Source organism: Brienomyrus brachyistius, chromosome 6 (assembly GCF_023856365.1).
Source record: "Brienomyrus brachyistius isolate T26 chromosome 6, BBRACH_0.4, whole genome shotgun sequence".
NCBI lineage: Eukaryota > Metazoa > Chordata > Actinopteri > Osteoglossiformes > Mormyridae > Brienomyrus > Brienomyrus brachyistius.
In genome coordinates, this window is record NC_064538.1 from 22,037,919 (window position 1) to 22,056,816 (window position 18,898).

Genomic DNA, 18,898 nt, shown 5'->3' on the forward strand with positions numbered 1-18,898 from the left:
TTATTGCCCTTTGTTCTGGGCCAGTTTTCATTTTCCTTAAATTTCCTTTGTGAAGGGCTGGTCAGAATCAAACAAGCAATCTGTAATTCATTTATTGCCATAGCATTTGAATTTGGAATGAATATGCCATGTCCCTTGCGGAACATCAAGAATCTTCCCACGGGTAGAAGAGAATCTGACAGATGCTAGAAGGGAAGATTGTGTTTACATTAATTATGGTCAGAATTCTGGGTTTTGGCCCTTTTTGCTAAGCTATGACTGCAGCCCACATGCACCAAATAAGGCCTGAATATCTGAAACGGCAGATGTTTTTGGTAAAGCACCAAAACAATCAACAACCTGTGCTTTTTATGAATGAACTTATTGAATCACTGGTGACATCATAACACAGCATCATGGATATATACAGGAGTGATGACACTTCTCATACTGTAATCATCTCATTCATAAAAATGGACTGTCGTGCATGCATGTTTACTAGGCATCACTATGAGAGACTTGATTAGGACCTCAGTAGGTCACAGAAAAACCAGTTATAAGAAGCGTAGGGTTACCCTAGCAGGTAGCATGTTACTGAAGCTGCCTGGTGTACAAGTTTGAGTCGGATTCAACTTTAGGGGCAAACAGTCCTCCCATAAGTCTCTGTTTGAAAAAGAAGATTCTCTCAGCTGTTCGGCTCGCCGTCTTTAGACCCCAGATGGAAAATAGCATTCCGCTAGCAGCTAGTGTGTTGCCGAAGCTGCGCGGTGCAGCAAGTTGGACGTCGGAGTGCTCTGTTATGAAAGAAGCAGGGTCACATCAATTTTAGGGGCAAACAGTCCCGCCATGAGTCTCTCTTTGAAAGGGAAGATTCTCTCAGCTGTTCGGCTCGCCATCCTTAGATGCAGATGGAAAATAGCAGGGGTTTTCACTAAAAGATGCCAAATCCAAGAATAAGTCCCCCCCCCCCATTGATCTCCCACCACTAAAGCAGGAGAAAGGAGGCTCAGAATGGGCAGGCTGGCAGTGAGGCTGGAGGCCGGTTCTTACGGCCATGTTCTGTCCCGCCGTTCTGTGTTGTGGGTGGATCGGGTTTGAAGGTCGAGCTGAAAGCGACGGGGCTCCCAAAGCTGAAGCTCAATTGGCCCTTTGTTCCCACCACAGGGCCCCGTGTGTTCAGAGTGCTTCCGGACAAAGCCACCACAGTTTCATGTGCATGCCTTGATGGTAAAATAAGTTTGTGAATTTAGGGCCCTGGAATGTGATTTTTTCCAGCCACGCCCACTCTCGTACCCCTACACAACCCTATCCCCCCCCTCTTTTCGGTTCCCTAAAGCTTGATGGGGAGGGGGGGGGGTGGTCTTCCCTTGTCGAAAGAGTGACTGCTTTCCTGAAGAATTCACCAGGGGTGCACCAAAGAAATCTCATTAGCGGAGAAAAGGCGGGGAACCGCGTAATCACTGGTGCCGGCTGGGTCGGACATGAACCCGCCGATAGGCAGTAGCCATGAAGAGTGAATGGGGCATGCGGAACCATTATGGGAACTCAAGAGACTATTTAGATTAACACCGGGGCAGATGATACCCCTTTGATGTGGCCCTTTTTGTGTCCCTGGTTCTAGGTTCACATATTTGCTGCCGAAGATTCTCTGCTGCCTCAATCAAACAGTCGAGATGTTGTTGCATTCCATGCCTTTTTCATTTCTATCCCTAACAATATTGAAACTGATTATTACTTGGGGAATGAGCTGCCCTTCATTTTTCTCTGCAACTAACAAGGCTTCTCCTTACCAGCAGCGTAAGGTCCCTCGGAGGATCTAGGCTCCGTTATGTCAGTGTGCTGTGTAGTTTTGGCAACATGTTACTCTCCAACCGATGCTGGCAGTCAAACAGATACATGCACTTATTCCACAAGGCGAGGGATAGTTTCTGGTTCAGCTTGGCTCATTACAGATATTTCCAGTAAGGATAAGGAAATAATTATGTGCCTGAAAAGCTACTTGTTCCAACAGGAAATATCCAGCATGCACTGCTCTTTCGTAAGGTAGCATATCAGTCTGTCCTCCTATAAAACCCAGCATGGGCTGACAAGCAAGGAGCACGGCGTTGACTGGGCTCTTGAATCCAGGTGCTACACAAAATTAAACTATATCTGTGTAAAGGATTTAGCTATTTAAAGACTTTACAAACCTGTGGCCATATAAGATTTCAAAACAGGATGTGAGGTGGGTTCAGTGTTCTGTGTGGTTTGTGTTTACGGAGTGGATCGTTAATACAGTCTGATTCCATAAAGAGGGATCTGTGAACAGTTTTAACTTTAAGAGCAGACAGATCACAAACATTTTTTCTTTGGCTTGTGAGAAGTAAACACACTGTGTACCTGGACCTTGAGGCCCCAGACTCATACATGCAGGGTGTGACTTGTCCCTGAGCCCTGGACTTACTCTGAGTTGCAGTCTACTTTGAGGATTGCTGGGACTATTGTTTGAGGGGCTTTGGGCTTGGAAGATGTTGATCTAGTCCATCCCCACTTACTAGACACACGCACCAGTGGGCTCATTGGTTGCCCACCTTTGCGCTTCTGTGAAAGAATGATGTACATCTGTCTCATGGAATACTGCTGTGTATCTCCTGCGTATCTTGCCCTGCCCAGTTCCCGTTCAGATAACTATGCCATATGAATCTATATGAATACAACATAACTAAATACTTAAATCCTATAACCGATGGAATATTTTTAATAATGATGGAAAAATCGGAAAGCCGTACATCATTTTGACAGATTAAAACACTGAGAACGATCTAGCGTAACTTTAGTGTAATTCACACCTCTGTCCAGTTGGCGACGAATTTGCCAATTAATTAGGTATCGTCTAGTCTTGTCTAGTGGATCTCAGATGCATGACCATGTTGTTTTATAGCAATTTACTTGCTAATTGGTTGACTACAAGCCCTGATGCTAACTTGGAAGTCACGTGGGTGCGAAAAGAGCTTGAAGTAGTGGAGAAAAAACTGAGCACACGGGTTATTTTTGCACCTTATTTTATTTTACTGAATTAACGAATATCTTTTTGCTGGTGTCTTCATATTTCTAAATTCAATCAATAACTGGTAACTGGTAATAACTTTTGTCTAATATCACCAGTGCCTGCGGTGAACCTTGCCTGGGCATATTGGCGGAATAACATTGCATCATTTTCCTTACAATGAGTGATGAATCTGCTGGACATATTTAATAATGATTATAAGAATGCCGTACAAATAAAAGGCTGTGTCCCATTTTGAATGCAATCGATATCTACAATAACTAACAAAACGACTTGTTCATCCTCCTTTAGTTGGGGGTGGTGATTGTTTCGTGTGGAATTACGTGTAAAGTTCAACCTGCACGCTTTTTGCGTCCCTCATACTTATTTAACATAAAGGTTACAGTTTCTGTGGTAGATTGGGAAAGTGACACACGAAAACGACCAGGAACTACAGAAGTTTGAGACGGTCCCGAACTAGGTTCCTGAACTTCGGTGGGAAAGCATCTATACTGATAACGTATCAGCGAAATAAATCGTTCATCTGCTTTGTGTGGCGTTAACCTCACGGTTGGTGTCTCTGTTCATCTTGTCTCTCTGTCCTCACGTAAATGCATGAAGGTCTGTTCTGTATATTAATTATTTCAAAATGAAAATGAATGAATGAAAATTCTATTAAATATGTCTTATTAAAAATATGCTAATTAAAATCACAGGTCGTAATGGAATATGACAGAATTTTTATGGCCCTGTCCGTCAAAATGACAGACAGTGAGAAAATCTAAGCTATGAATTGCATCGTCTTCTGACAAAACAGTTTACATAAATACAAACTGTGATATTGTGCCTGATGCCTGCGGTATGGCAGCTTACACATACTAGCTTGGAGACCTGACTCGCAGATGGACTCTGTCTATGACTGTTTTACTGTTTGCTTTTGTTACTATAATATTAGCATCCCGGGGGGGGCAGCCAGTTGACATTCGACCCCCCAAAGGATTTTCCCCCCATACTTAGGGATTTTTAATTCCTCTTCTCCTTTGTCTTCCGGATTTTTTCTTTCACACTTCCCAGTTTCATGCACCATTTTTTTGTATTACATGATATGTTAACGTATTACCCCGCAGTGAAATGCCTTATATAATATGATGGAAGAATCAGGGGATTATGTAGATTGTGTTTTTCCTGATATATGTTACACTGTAAAAGAATGAATGTGCGGAAAGTTACAGGCAAGGGTGAGAGAGGTAATGAGTTACTAGGTAACAATGACCCTAAATATCTCGCGTGCTAGTTTGACTGAGAAACCGAGAAAATACCCAGTCACAAAGACTATCTTACTGGGTTGACTTAAACTTACTTAGGAAAAGTTAACAAGAAGAGCTAAAAATCCATCGAGAAGGAAGTGTGGCTGTTTGCCTTCACTTTGTTCATGTCACCATGCAATGCTGTACCTGCCTAACAACCCCCCCTCCCTATTTCAGTCTACTACCGTGCTCTGGTGAACTTCACCAATTCCTTTGTGTACGGACCTGAGCTTGAAGACATCAACTCCCCCCTTTTCAAGGAAATCACAGATGCTGTCGTGGACACGGTATGTACACCACCATCCATCAAGCAGGTGCAGATGTTGCTTTGGCTCTGCCAGTTTTCACATGGCCTGTGCTGCCAGGGAATTTCACTGTTTTCCCAGAGCCTCTTGTCCCTACTGACTACATTACAACATATTTTGCTTAAGTGTACATTATTGAGTAGTAGTGTTACATCTGTCTTTTCCCTTCCCATTTATCAGTAAAATGAGTCACACAGTAACATAGTAGGGTGTTGCATCATCCTCCCATAGTTTTACTGCAAAATGAAAGAATCCAATAATAACTGAATTAGAAGGAGCGACAATCTTTTTTGCTGGGCTTTTGCTGTAGTGTTTACAGGATACAAATCTGCTTTTAACTTTGACTCTTTTGGTAGTGACAATATTATTGCATTTACATTTGATCCATTATGAAGAATAAAATAAATTTTGCATTGACATGATAATCGCTTCAGTATTACTTCGCGTTGGTGAGGTTATTATTTTAGTTGGTCATTGATGTATGATTTTGAGGGAGTGTTAAATCAGAGTGCTGCTTGCTTGACCTTCCTACAGTTGGAGTCTGAATACAACAAGATACCTGGATACCAGACAGTCAACGTGATTATCATCAAGTAAGAACTTTCTTCGTATATTTATATTTTGAGAGCATGAGTGATAGTCAAAGCACTGGTCAGTGGTTCAAAACATTATAATATTGTGCTCATTCACTGGGAATTGTCATAGTGATGGGATGCTATCAAACGGCAACATAATTCGATAACATCATCATAAAGAATGTGATGTCACCGCTTAAATGTGTATGATAAAACCTGCCTGAGGTTCCCAAAACATGCAGAACCCAGACGCGGGTCCTTTGCTCTTCAGGAAGTTGGGGAACGACGTCTTTGTGGAGCTGGACGTGGGGTCGGAAGAAAATATGAACACGGAGCAGATCCGCGACGTCCTGTTCTCCGTGGTTCAGGAGGGCTCCATTGCGTCCTACGTCACATCCGTGCACGGATTCCAGTTCCGACGTCTGGGAGGTGAGAGTTGGGGGAGGCTTCAGGGATCTGTCAGTGGGTCTCTGCAAATGGAGAAACCCTCCGGACACTGCAGGTGCAAGAGTGAACAGTCAGAGCAGTATGGAAATTGCAATACAGAAGATAGTAAACAGGACATTTAATTTTTCACAACTTTTAATTCAGAAGCAAAAAAATCCTCTAACGTAAATTCTGTCAATTCAGTGCAACACCACTGAAGTGCTCACCACTTCATTGCTTTGTGTTTTATGAAGTCCTTCAAGTTATTTGGGCATAAACCACATTTGACTGTTAACGATAACAAAGCTAAACACACGTGGTGCAGAGTTTTAGTGGTGAAATGTTCTGATGAATGAAACTGCAGGTGGAGATCTGGAGATTTCTGTTGACACGCCTCTCCTGGTGTCAGTAGACCCCATACCATCCCCAGGTTTGTGACGTCTGGAGTGCAGCTGACAGAATCGCAGATCATTCCCTGTGTGGTTCTTTTGCATCCGCATGACTAATATTGGCCTTGACGTCTGCTCTTCTGAAGCTCACTTGCAGACAGATGCGTCTGATAACTCCACGTAACTGTATGTCTGGGAATGTGAAGACTTTTCCTTAAACAAGTATAATGTTTAAGGTGATAGTACAGTGACTCATTAGGTAGCACCCTGCCCTTATACAGTATGTACAGGGCTATCGATTTGATTCCCACCTGCTCAGTTTATATAGGGTTTGTATTGTCTCCCGGTGTTTGTGTGGTTTTCCTCTAGATAGTTCACATACAGATAGGGGAATCGGTCTCCCCGAATAGCCCTTTGTGTGTGTGCCCTGTGATGGACTGTCATCCCCTCTGAAACTCTTTGCCATGTTTTGTGGATTCTTTGCGGTTGAAGTTTGGTATTCATCACTGACAAGCGAAGATGTTGTATGTGGCTGTCCATTAACTTAAAGCCTGTCTAGCCACAGTGTTCAAAATTAACCACAATAAACAGATCGCTGGGTTCATGTGAAGGATAAGACCTTCTTTACCTTCAGAAGGTATTTGAGGAACTGGTGGCCAGACAGTTCTCCATCCTGAGTCAGTTTGGTCAACCTCATCTGGACCTGAAAGGCCTTTTAAAATAATGCATCCTTGCATATGAATGGTGTTCCACATGCAGCCGCTTGGCCACATGTTCGTGAAGTGAGACCTCTGTCCTTCCTCCAGTCCAAGTCGATCACAATCGACGGCCCTGCACCGATTCCGAGTTTACTTGCCGGGATGGCGAGTGCATCCCGTCAGAGTACCGCTGTGACAAGAGGCACGACTGCAGGGACATGAGCGATGAAATTGATTGTGGTGAGTTATATGGATGTTTAATGTCTGTGGAGTAGGTGCTTCCAACCACTGGTCTGCACTAAGTGCTCCACTAGGCCACGGAACGCTATATATTTTAAGCCACTTTAAGCCACACCCCTTTTATGACCTGTGAAGCTTGTGCATTTTGATTGGATGTGACCGGACGTCAACGTTAACCAACAGATGATGCTGCCTAGTGCTCAGTATGCCTTAATATTGATACCATTGTTATTACTATTGTTCTGTAGCTGGTTGCTACTGAATCATTTATAAACTGACATTCAGAATTGTTGAGTTGCATATTCATTAAGATTAAGATAAGCTTTATTCATCCTAGTGGGAAATTTTGTGCAGACAGCAGTGAATATGTAGAGCACGGACGAACTTGCATATAATGCAAAACAAAGTGCAAAGGTGGTACATGTAGTGTTAATGAACAAAAATGAAAAAGTGCTCAGTATGTAAATGGAATATTCTGATATCCAGGGGAAATTTCATTGTTTTGAATGCATCTGTTTCCGCTGTGAGATACATTTCTGCTGTGAGCCTGATTTTCCGCTGATAAAATCATCATCGTGTGTCCCAGTCATCACAGGTCCACGGCCGCCTGTCCCCAAGCCTCCGGTGCTCAGGCCCTGCAGAGCAGACCAGGCCACCTGCCAGAACGGACTGTGCATCCCTCGCGACTACCTCTGTGACGGGGAGCGGGACTGCTCCGATGGCAGCGACGAGATCTCCTGTGGTGTGTTGCCGTGATCGAGGAGCACGCGAGCTCTGCATGCCACCACAAGCTTACATGCCGTAGACTCAAAGGACACTTCACACCAGGATTCCCCAACAGGAAGACTGCGAGCTGAATCTAATGTTTATCCCGCGCAAAATTTTACACGCATCAGTGTAATGACGCTTAGGCTAAGCAAGCGTCATCGTCAGGTCACAGACCTCCTTCAGTCTGAAGAGGCCACTGACCTGACTCAAGCAGCAGCACATGTAAGAAAAGGCCACTAAAAAATAACGTAAAGTCAACAATGAAAAGAAACGACTCAAGTCTAACTGGACTGACCTATTTAGTTTCATTTTCATCAAGAAAACTGCAGGTAATGCTAGCTAACAATTATACCAGCATAACATCGGAGGCAGTAGTCTTTGCCTTTATTTTGTTCTTAATTTTTCCCCCGAGGGCAAAATCTTCCCAAATTCTATTGGGAGACCCAAGCCTCTATGTTCACCCGAACATAACGCCATGACTGCCTTCACGCTCACAGGAAAGCATCTATTACAGCTTGGTTCCCTGTGACGTCATCTTTCCCCCGCAGGCACCCCGTCCCCCTGCGAGCCCAATGAGTTCAAATGCCAGAACGGACACTGTGCCCTGAAGCTGTGGCGATGTGACGGGGACAACGACTGTGGGGACAACTCTGACGAGAGCTACTGCCGTGAGTCTCAGCCTCACGGGCGTAGGCGCTGCTGCCACATCACCAGCCAGTACAATCTGGGCACCCAGTAATCAAAAGTACAGTGGCACTTGGTAAAACTACGAACTACTGCGTGATTTTCATGTACATATATATTGTAAAGTTTAATTAGTAAATTGCGCACGGTTAAACATTACCAACATTAAATACGGTAGTAATAAAGCACATTCTACATTATTGTAAAGTACTGTACTCTTTCTCTTGAATGAAAGGAACTCTTAAAGACATTTTAGCCTGATTCTCAAGAGATGATAGAGCAATGAAAAAACTTCATATATCAACGGATGACGGAGTAATGAAAATAATGCTTTTTATATCCCTCAGAGGGTGAAGGAGCAATGAAAAACATATTGTTTCACATTTTACAATGAAAAGTATGATATAATGTACTTGTACGTAACCTGTACTGGTGGGCTGCTGGATCTCACCATTTTACAGCCTGTACTTGCTTGATACACAGTTTGAAACTTAGGAAGCGTCTAAAATTTCCGGAATTTTAGATTTTTTTTTTTTTTGGACCATAGTACACCACGGATAATTGAAACCACGGTTACTGAAACCGTGAATACAGGCCTTCCACTGCACAGTGGCATGAACTAGTGCTCCCCCAGGACCACAGTGCAACGTACAACAGCAATGATGGGGAGGATTCAACAAACATTTAAGTTCCAAACACAAGACAGCTTGGAAAAGGGGGGGGGGGGGGGGGCTTGCTAGATACCGGGGTTTATACAGACAGTACAACGTATAACATGGAAACAAGAAGTAAGGCTTACTTACAATAATCATCACCATTATTTTGCTTAAGATGACTAAAAGTGAGAAATTAATGAATAAATATTAATAAGTTAAAGTTGGGGAGAGTTACCTCTGGATCGGGAGGGAGGTGAGGTGGACAGGAGGGAATTTAATGTCCGTAAGCTTTGGGGAAGAAGCTGTTGCTGAACTTACAGATTAGAGTAAATGTTTAACATGTACAGCTCAGGAGTTTGTAATAAAGCATGGGGTCCGTCTGCTCATGCAGCCGTGAAGAGCCCTGGGGACACCTGTGCCCCGGAGCAGTTTGTGTGCGTCACTGACCGCACATGCATCCCGGCCAGCTACCAGTGCGACGAGGAGCCGGACTGCCCCGACCGCTCCGACGAGAACGGCTGCAGTAAGTGCATCCGACCTCTGCACTCCACCACCCCCAGGTCTTGCGCCGGTATGCTCACCGCTATGCGTGCTGCTCCCCAGCTCCGCCGACGATCACCAGCACCCCCGAGGAGTCCGTCATGGCCGTGCGAGGGGAGACTGTCACCTTCACCTGCAAGGCCGTCGGGGTGCCGACTCCCATAATCACCTGGAGGCTCAACTGGGGCCACATTCCCAACAGCAGCAGGTTTGTCCGGCCAATGGCTGGGCTTCCACCTAGAAGTAATAAGGCCTGCTCCTTATTGAGTGCACTGCTGTACATTCGGGCAAGAATTCCAACTCCCCCACTAGAATTCCAGCAGGATGCACTAGGAATGTAGATCAGCCATGTTTCCCACCTGATAACATGTGCTAATCTTTTATAAATAAGTTAAAATGTAAACTTGGGTTGGCAAATTTAAAGACGCACAATCCAAACAAGGTCACTTGTCAGATTGGTTTTTGCTGTTGTTGCTAAACACAACAAATCCTTCCATTGTTCATTCTTGTCCAAAGGAAGCAAATGCTTTTACAGACTAATGTTAAAACTACGTGAAACAACATAGTGAAGTTTCAGAGATGAAAAAGGGAACATTAATCACTAAGTCATGAATGCATTTAACTAGGAATTTGCTAATGCCGTTTTATTTATCTCAGCTGATTAATGTTACTCAATAATCAGCTGACATCCATTAAACCCACAAAAGCAAGATCTGATAATATGCTGCATATTTAATATGCATTGTTCTGTGGCTAATTTTCACATGTTATGGTGCTGCGTAATAATTGAGCCTTTTCTCTAGTCTTGATGTAAACATTAGCATGTCAGTGATATTTGTAATTTAATATTTGCTCGGTTCTTAGTAGTTAGTAGCCCTCTAGTTAATTCTGACGTGATGCTTGATGGCTGTATGCTCAGGATCACCATGACCAGTGTGAACGGGCACGGAACCCTAACCATCCAGGACGTGAAGGACGGGGATCAGGGGGCGTATACCTGCGAGGCCATCAATGCCAAGGGAATGGTGTTCGGCATCCCCGATGGGGTCCTGACCCTCAAACCACCCGGCGGTAGGCCACATAACCACTACAGGACAGTATTTGTATGCTACCAACTGAATTAAAAATCCTGATTTATTTCAACTGCAAAGTATGACAAATTTACCACAGCCTTTGATGATAATTTAGTAAAGCAGGACCAAATATCTAATAGAAAGGAATGATGCATAAAGAAAACAGATGTGTTGCATCAAGGGAAAATATCTGCAGTATGTTGGGCCAAGACAAACAAACAAAAGCATCAAGCACAAGGTCCACGGTGCTCATGCGAAGGAAAAAAAAAACATCTCTAGTAATCTCGAATCCAAGGACAAAGCTGTAAATAAGGACTATAATGTTCAAAGCTCCATGTTTGTGATTAATTGTCTTGCCCATCATTTAGTGTTGATGGGCGCGCAGAACCTCATTACTGGGTGCACGATTTGCATTCTGAGGCACAAACATCGGTCTTATGACATACAGTACTGCTACTGAAAATGGTCGCACGATGCATCGTGAAACGAAGGGTGTGCTGACCAGGAAAATTGTTCAGAACTACTGACCTTCTCATGTGAATATCGCAACGTGATTCTTTGTTTAAAAACCAAAAAAATGCCTGTGTACAAATGAATGTGTTTTTGGGATGAAATCTGATCGATAATAACTCTATAGAACTCTGTCCTTGTCTGAATTCTGGATTCTTCTTTAATCTTCTTATTGTAGCAGGCCAGTGTGCCAGCGGCCAATTCGGTGCGGGCGACGGCTCCGCCTGCATCCCCTGCTTCTGCTTCGGCATCACCAAACACTGCCAGAACACCGGACGGAACCGCAACAAGATCAGGCTTCGCTTCACGGAGGAGGACAACTTCAAGGGTACGGGGCTGTGATGAGACCAAACTCCTGATTATGACGGGAGATTTTTAAAAAGTCAACCGGCCCTCGAACGAACTTCCAACGGGCATCGCAGCTTTCAGTTTGGGGGCATAAAGCACTTCTTCCCCACAACAGGTGTTAACGTCTCGTTCCCGTCCCGGCCGGCCTCTCCTCCTCTCTCCTCCACCCAACTTCTGATTAATACCGAAGAGGAGGAATTCCAGCTGGTGGATCTATCCCGACGCTTCCTCAGCCTGGAATCCTTCTGGACATTACCATCCCAGTTTCTAGGCAACAAGGTGGACAACATGTCCCCACGAAGGGGACAGGGGCTGGTTGCTCAGATAAAATGCCCCTAGGGTGGGAGCTATTATAGGATTTTTTTTTAAGGTGTGGGACATAAGAGGGGCCAACCTTATCATTAGCCAATGATATGCTTCAAATCAGTGAGTGACGGGGTAGGGGCACTCCGAGGGCCAATGGGCTTTCAGCAAGCCAGAGTCCCTGTGGTCTCACCCCTATATATATTCCTGTGATAGAAGAGCTTTGAGTCTGAGTCCAAGGTTATTGCCTTATCTACTTGAGTACAATGAGCTGCTTCCCTGCAGACTGTCAGTCGCTAGAATCGACACAGAAAATAAAAACAGGAGACAATGAGACAAAGAACACAAACAAATAGTTAACGTACTACGGCTCTTAATACGGTGTTTGTAAATGACATCACAAAATGTGTACAGAAACCGTGGGATCAAGCTCAGTTTTATATGTTGTGCTGCCCATTACCTGAAGAGTGAAGACAGTAATTGCCTGTGTTAAGGTGGACTCCTATGGCGGATCCCTGCACTACAAGGTGCGATTCACCCTGGCTCGAGGGGAGACGGAACCTGTGCAAAAACCAGATGTGGTGCTGGTGGGTAATGGCCAAAAGCTGATCTATCGCCGGACCAGTCCCACAACTCCTAGGATCACCAACGAGAGAGAGATTAAGTTCACAGAGGTGAGCTTTGAATGCTTTTTTCTCTGTAGAAAATAACCAAAAAGACCCTGACAGGGACACTTCTGGGCGAAGAATGAAAGTCAGTCGTCTTTCATTTCTCTTTAAGCTTTCCTAGGCTCTCTTGTTTTGGAAGTATTAATTAATGGCAGTACGTTTGTGTTTTTGGAGAGAAAATTCTACTAGATTAATATTTTATGCTGCAAATAGATGTTTTAAGGTGTGCGAGCCTTTCTAACAGTTTGTGGGACATCTTAGGAAAACTGGCAGCATGCGTCAGGGCGACTGGTCACTCGTGAGGACCTGATGATGACGCTGGTTAACCTCGAGAGCATCAATATTCGCACCACCTATGACAACCGCATGGTGAGCGTGGCTCTCAGTCACATTGTCATGGACACCACTACCATGGAATTCAGCGGCCAGGGTCCCGCCAATGACGTGGAGCAGTGCAAGTGAGTCTCTTTTCTGTCACACGGGTAAACTACATGTAACCACATTGGCCACTAGAATAGAATAGAACAGAAACTTTATTGCAACTGAGTCTGGTGGAAATTTGTGTTGGTTGAGTGGTAATAGTACAGAGGATACAAGTTTTGGAGTTGGAAGCGTTAGAATCACTTCGACTTGATAATGTCTGTGAATGACGTCCAGTTTCAGGCCTGCCTGCATTCATCAGAAGGTTTTCTACTAAGAGCTATGAAGCCTTTTTCACTCAACAAACTGATACCGGCTTGGATTTACTTGCTATTTCCTTTTACTGGTTAAGCTTCACTGTGGGGTTTTATGTAACAGCTCTTTGGGTTTTTGACTATCAGTGTTTTGGAAAACTAAAAAAACAGACTTGCATTTTGAGCACCCCTGTTGGTGGATTTTGCATTTTCTAGGAGTTTGGCGTCTCTGAAACTAGTGTTTGCTTTCCCACAGGTGCCCCACAGGCTATTCGGGCCTTTCCTGTGAGTCGTGTGCCTCTGGTTTTGAGCGTGTGTCCGGCGGTTCCTACCTCGGTACCTGTGCTGGCTGCAACTGCAACGGACATGCCAGCGCCTGCGACCCCATCAGCGGACAGTGCTTGGTGAGGCCTCTCTCAGAATAGTCTCAGATTAGCAGATGTTTTTTTAACGTGAGGGGCATAAGAGGGGTCATAATACATACAGAGGGGCCAATATTATCATTAGCCAATGACATGTTTTTAATCGCTGAGTGAAAGGGGAGGGACACTTCAGGGACCAATCAATTTTCTGCAGGAGCTTGCGCCCCTGTGACCCGCCCCTGGATGTGCCCCTGCTTGCAGATGACGTATTCTGCTGCATATAATGCCTTTAGCTTTTATCTCAGTTTATAATTCTTGGCAAGACTGAAACTGAGGTTGCCAACTTGGACTTCCTCAGAGCTGCCAGCACAACACTGAGGGGCCACAGTGTAACAAATGTCGACCGGGCTACTTCGGAGACCCGACCCGTGGGCGCCCAGATGACTGCAAGCCCTGTCCATGCCCATACACCGAGACCTCCCGTCGGTAAGACCCCACGAGCCCAACACACATGGCCAGAGTGACATAGACCAGAAGTCTGAAGGCCCAGACACCAGAGAGAATCAACAAAAATACAAAATTATGTCACATTGAACTGTCTTTGAATGTTCTTTGATGTCGTGCTGTTTAACGCTGTGCTATTTAATGCGTTAAATGTTATTTTCTTGCGTAAAGTTCATCTAATATCTCATATCGTCCGTGCATGTGAACGTTTACAATAATGTTGACTTTGCCTGACTCTTTGAGCTAAAATGTGACCCATGATTGTGGCAGATAGTTTGCTCGTCTGATTGTTTATTTTTCAGGTTCTCGGATTCCTGTTTCCTGGATTACGACTCCCAGGCAACATGCGATGCCTGCAGGCCGGGATACACGGGCCGACGTTGTGAAAAGTAAGGAAGCCGCAGGCTGCCTCCTGACTCATGAATCATATTACAGCCTTATGCAGGCAGGCAACGTGTGGTTCAGTAGACTCTGTGTCCATGATGGGAAGATCACTGGTTTGAATGCCAGAACTGGCAGACCGATGCTGCCTTTGGGCTCCTGAATAAGACCCTTAACCCCCAATTGCTCCAGGGTGTATTGCAAGCTGGCTACCCAAGCTTGCTCTCACCTGTATGTGTGTCTCATGGAGAGCAAGACGGGGTGGACGAAAGGACAATATCCCCCATGGGGTTCAGTAAAGTGTTTGTATTCATAATTTATTCATAATAACAGGATGCTGGTGGTTTGTATTATTGATCTGATTGATTTATGTGTTTCCTCTGCGTCTGTGTTCCTCAGATGTGCACCCGGATACCACGGTAACCCACTTCAGCCCAACGGCAAGTGTGTTCCCCAAAGTGAGTGTATTTTATATTTTACGGGTCTTACAGTCGCACTGGGGCCAAGTTCTTATGGCGGCATGGAAAGCACACGCTGTGGCTACCGCAAGTCAGCCCCTAACCCCGCCCTGTCTCCCAACATGGTTAGCTCACGGCCAATGCGACAACAGAGGGACTATATCCTCAAGCAGCAGACCGTGCAGATGCAAGGTAATTGTGGCAGCTCAACTGATGCACACATAATGGTTTTAAAATCTACTCTTATGTGATACGTTGTTCACACAGCCTAGGGAAAGCTCACCAAATCCTTAGTTCTTATAAGTGCACTGTAAAGCGGGAACTAAAAAAAGCAGAGCTCTGACTCAGAGCGCTGATGAATAATTACACGTCTTGTGCTTTTTGCACCCTGAAGCAGTATTTGCTTAAATGCAGAGGAGGCATAAATCATAGATTGAAATCATTCTGTATATAAATGAGTCAGTAAGTCACTGTCTACAGGCAGACGGGGGATATCGTCCTCCGCTGCAGCTATGGGGGTGTTCTGTATGTAAGGGACGCCTGTTGCTGTGAAGTTAAGTGTGACTCTGCCCTGTAGCCCAACGCGGTGGGCGCACTGTGCGACGAATGTAGGAGCGGCTCCTTCCACTTGACCAAGGACAACCCAGACGGCTGCTTGCAGTGCTTCTGCATGGGCGTGACCAAGCAGTGCACCAGCTCCACGTGGAGCAGGGACCAGGTCAGTCTTGAACTCAGCAGAGCATCAACCTTACACTTTCATAACGGGTGGCAACTGTGATGTCACAGGGTGGTCTGCCTGGATTAGACCACATGAAGCGCACCGCAGTAGTTCACACATAGGCTGGTTTGCACCAACATTGATTAAATTAATCCTGGTTTAGACTTAATCTAGGGTTAATAAATCTAGGTTTAAACTGGCATTTAATTAATCAGAGACGAATTGCTTTTCTTCATTTTAATCCTGGATTGGTGAAACTAGTTTAAACTACGACTAAAATAGGATTAATTTAGGTGAAGTGTCCATCATGATGGATTCCGACGAAACGTAAACGAACTCACAATGCATCCTAGGTTGAATGAATATGGCCGCAACTCTCTTCTTAACTTTCAAAAAATAAAAGCAGCTACTTTTACCACACTTTTGCTTGAGTTATGCTTACTTAAAATTTTCACTCACAACTTAAACATTAATCGAGCAGTAGTCCTTTCAAATACAAAAAAATCCTACCTGGGTTAGTAATCAGAATAAGCACGGGAGACCCAGAAAGGATACAGGTGACACTTCATACATATTTTCATATGAAACGTGAGAACAGTGGAGGACAATAAAGTTGTTTTGTTAGTTATTTGTTAGTTATTGGGGGGGTCGATCGCAATCTAAACAAGACACAAATTATTTATATTTTACTAATATGACCCTTGCCATGTTCATGATTCTTATTAAATCTGGCCAGCAGATCGATCTTTCGTTTTCCACATAATACAAAAGGATGCAGCCATATCCTGCTAATAAGTGTTGGCAAGTTTAACTGCGTGCACCGGCAATATTAGATAGAAGTATATTGGTTAGTGATCAGATTTTCCAATGCAGAAATATGGAAATAAGTTGATGCCTAGACTTCTGGCATGCCTGAACCATTCTGTTCTAGGGAGAAGCAGGTGTAGTGCCTTAGTCATCATAGTGAATTAGTCATTGTGTCTGCAGACACATCATTTCCTTGCTTAGACATGTTCATCAGACTATAGTCTGGCCATGGTCTTATATTGGCTGTTATATGAAGGTGTTGTAAGAATTATAGGTGATATTAGAAGATGCCAGACTTTGAATTGGCCCTGTTAAAATGTGCAGATGTCAGTCGGTGTGGAAGCAGCTGTGTCAGATTCCATGTGAGTAAGAGGCATTCTGTTCGGGTGTCAGGTGCGGGGGGGCGTAAACGGGCAGCTCTTCAGCCTGGCCAACGCAGCTCACACGCACACCATCAACGACGGCATCGCCCAGCGCGGCAGCTCCGAGGTCACCTTCCGCTTCTCCACACACGTCCCCCACGACGTCTTATTTTGGGTCCTTCCTGAGAGCTTTCGGGGAGATAAGGTAAGTGTGTCGATCTTACCTCCGGCCCCCCCTGCTGGCTCGTGCTGTCCTCTCTCTGCTCGTGGCGACTGGGACGATAACTCATCGACCTTATTATAGAGGACTCGCTACAGGTCGCTTGTTTCCAAGGCCGTAGCTAGAAATTCTCAGCCCCTGACAAATGGATACTCCCCCCCCCGCCCACAAGGGTTGCCACTTGCAATCTGAAGAAATACAGGTTCCCAACAGTAGATGGAATTTGCCGGTAAGGGGGGGTTGCCCAGGGTGGAATTTGCAGAGCGAAGATATAATGTTTCCGAAATGTACCCATGCTTCCCTCGGAGCCCCTACGTCTCACAATGCAGTTTCCGAAAGATATTTAGTTAGAGACAAAAATATCCCAATATGATGTCAAATATGGTTGCTTGATTAATGCATTATTACCGGATGTGAAACGATAGCTATGATTTGAGTCAACTGCACAGCTTGTATTAAGATTTTGTACAAAACAAAAAGCATTAAGCAGATCTGAGCACATCTTCCTGTTTGGGCTCCTTTCCTCTCATAATTATCTACTGTGTAACGTTCCGTTTTAGTCAGTTTTCACTCTTAGACCATCTGTGCGCTGGATGAGTTTGCTGGGGTCGTTGCCAGGTCACGGCCTACGGCGGAGAGCTACGCTACACTGTGAGCTATGTACCACGCCAGCACTCGGCGCCGATCGAGGGCCAGCCAGATGTGGCCCTCCAAGGCAACGGCATCATGCTGGAGCACTACTCCAGCACCAAGCCCACCCCCCACGTCGCCACAATGATCACCGTGCCCTTCAGGGAGGTGCGTGCGCACGACCTTCAGGCTTAGATGGCAAGGAGGCATCATATTCTTCTGGACAATTTGCTAATCTTCCTCCGCTGAACATTTTGTAATTATTGTGATTGATGAAATTATTTTCTACCATCTACTCAATAAAAGTAACACTTATTAAAGTGTCCCACTTTCTCATCTTCCATGCAGTCGGCATGGAAACGGTCGGACGGGCAGCCCTGCACACGCGAGCACCTGCTGATGGCCCTTGCTGACATCACAGTCTTTATGATCCGCGCCACCTACGCAAACAGTATGACGGAGACTGGGTATGGACACTGAAGAATATGAATTCTTGCACTATATTTATATATATATATATATATATATATATATATATATCTTATATGTCAGTCCCTAAACGTTCACAACAGCCCATTTAAATTCCTGCTAGTGCTCCTTCTTTGATCTACTTTTGGTTTTCCCTGCAGTGTTGCAGATATTTGGATGGACATTGCAGTGCCCCACTCCACAGGAAATGATCGTGCCCTAGAGGTGGAGGAGTGCGCCTGCCCTCAGGGTTACAGAGGTCCTTCATGCCAGGTGACTTTCATCCCCAGATCAAACAAGGTTATGGAAATGTATTGAAATGTTAGTGAAATAGGCTTCGCTCAGCCTTTGCGTTACATTTACAGATTAAAGATGAAGAGATTTTCCTGTTTTAGCCATGATGCCATGACAATGTGCAGTGCAGCAATACAGTGTTTCTCAATCCGGTCCTTGGGGACCCACAGACAGTCCATGTTTTTGCTCCCTCCCAGCTTCCTGCCAGACAGTCCGCATTTTTGCTCCCTCTCAGCTCCCTACTGGGAACCCATTGACAGCTCCTTCTGCGAGCTGAGAGGGAGCGAAAACATGAACTGTCTGCAAATCCCCCGGGGGACCGGATTGGGAAAGACTGTAGTAATATGATGATGTTTGTGACGGACTCGCCCTTTGCCACCCCTGTAGGAGTGCGATGTCGGGTACATCCGCACGGGGTCAGGACTGTACCTTGGCACCTGTGAGAGGTGCGAATGCCACGGGTATGCTACTACTTGCGACCCTGACACCGGGAACTGCCTGGTAGGTTGCGTTGCTGCTTTCCGCT

General features: G+C 45.0%; 1 protein-coding gene across 13 annotated transcripts in view; it reads left to right on the forward strand.

Annotated features, from left to right (window-relative positions):
* hspg2 (heparan sulfate proteoglycan 2) overlaps nucleotides 1-18,898 on the forward strand; it is a 114,984-nt gene that overhangs the window by 43,227 nt on the left and 52,859 nt on the right. For 12 of the 13 annotated variants that reach the window (XM_049016659.1, XM_049016656.1, XM_049016658.1 and 9 more), the window contains exons 4-28: nucleotides 4,489-4,598; nucleotides 5,151-5,209; nucleotides 5,463-5,620; nucleotides 5,982-6,047; nucleotides 6,813-6,944; nucleotides 7,531-7,686; nucleotides 8,261-8,380; nucleotides 9,444-9,575; nucleotides 9,656-9,800; nucleotides 10,512-10,663; nucleotides 11,354-11,503; nucleotides 11,639-11,802; nucleotides 12,321-12,500; nucleotides 12,756-12,952; nucleotides 13,425-13,572; nucleotides 13,889-14,016; nucleotides 14,337-14,423; nucleotides 14,815-14,873; nucleotides 15,004-15,065; nucleotides 15,451-15,591; nucleotides 16,792-16,965; nucleotides 17,599-17,778; nucleotides 17,959-18,077; nucleotides 18,240-18,351; nucleotides 18,760-18,873. In XM_049016659.1, the coding sequence (XP_048872616.1) occupies nucleotides 4,489-4,598; nucleotides 5,151-5,209; nucleotides 5,463-5,620; nucleotides 5,982-6,047; nucleotides 6,813-6,944; nucleotides 7,531-7,686; nucleotides 8,261-8,380; nucleotides 9,444-9,575; nucleotides 9,656-9,800; nucleotides 10,512-10,663; nucleotides 11,354-11,503; nucleotides 11,639-11,802; nucleotides 12,321-12,500; nucleotides 12,756-12,952; nucleotides 13,425-13,572; nucleotides 13,889-14,016; nucleotides 14,337-14,423; nucleotides 14,815-14,873; nucleotides 15,004-15,065; nucleotides 15,451-15,591; nucleotides 16,792-16,965; nucleotides 17,599-17,778; nucleotides 17,959-18,077; nucleotides 18,240-18,351; nucleotides 18,760-18,873 (3,245 nt within the window). The remainder of the gene's footprint in view (nucleotides 1-4,488; nucleotides 4,599-5,150; nucleotides 5,210-5,462; nucleotides 5,621-5,981; nucleotides 6,048-6,812; nucleotides 6,945-7,530; nucleotides 7,687-8,260; nucleotides 8,381-9,443; nucleotides 9,576-9,655; nucleotides 9,801-10,511; nucleotides 10,664-11,353; nucleotides 11,504-11,638; nucleotides 11,803-12,320; nucleotides 12,501-12,755; nucleotides 12,953-13,424; nucleotides 13,573-13,888; nucleotides 14,017-14,336; nucleotides 14,424-14,814; nucleotides 14,874-15,003; nucleotides 15,066-15,450; nucleotides 15,592-16,791; nucleotides 16,966-17,598; nucleotides 17,779-17,958; nucleotides 18,078-18,239; nucleotides 18,352-18,759; nucleotides 18,874-18,898) is intronic. The other variant, XM_049016663.1, reaches the window with a different exon arrangement.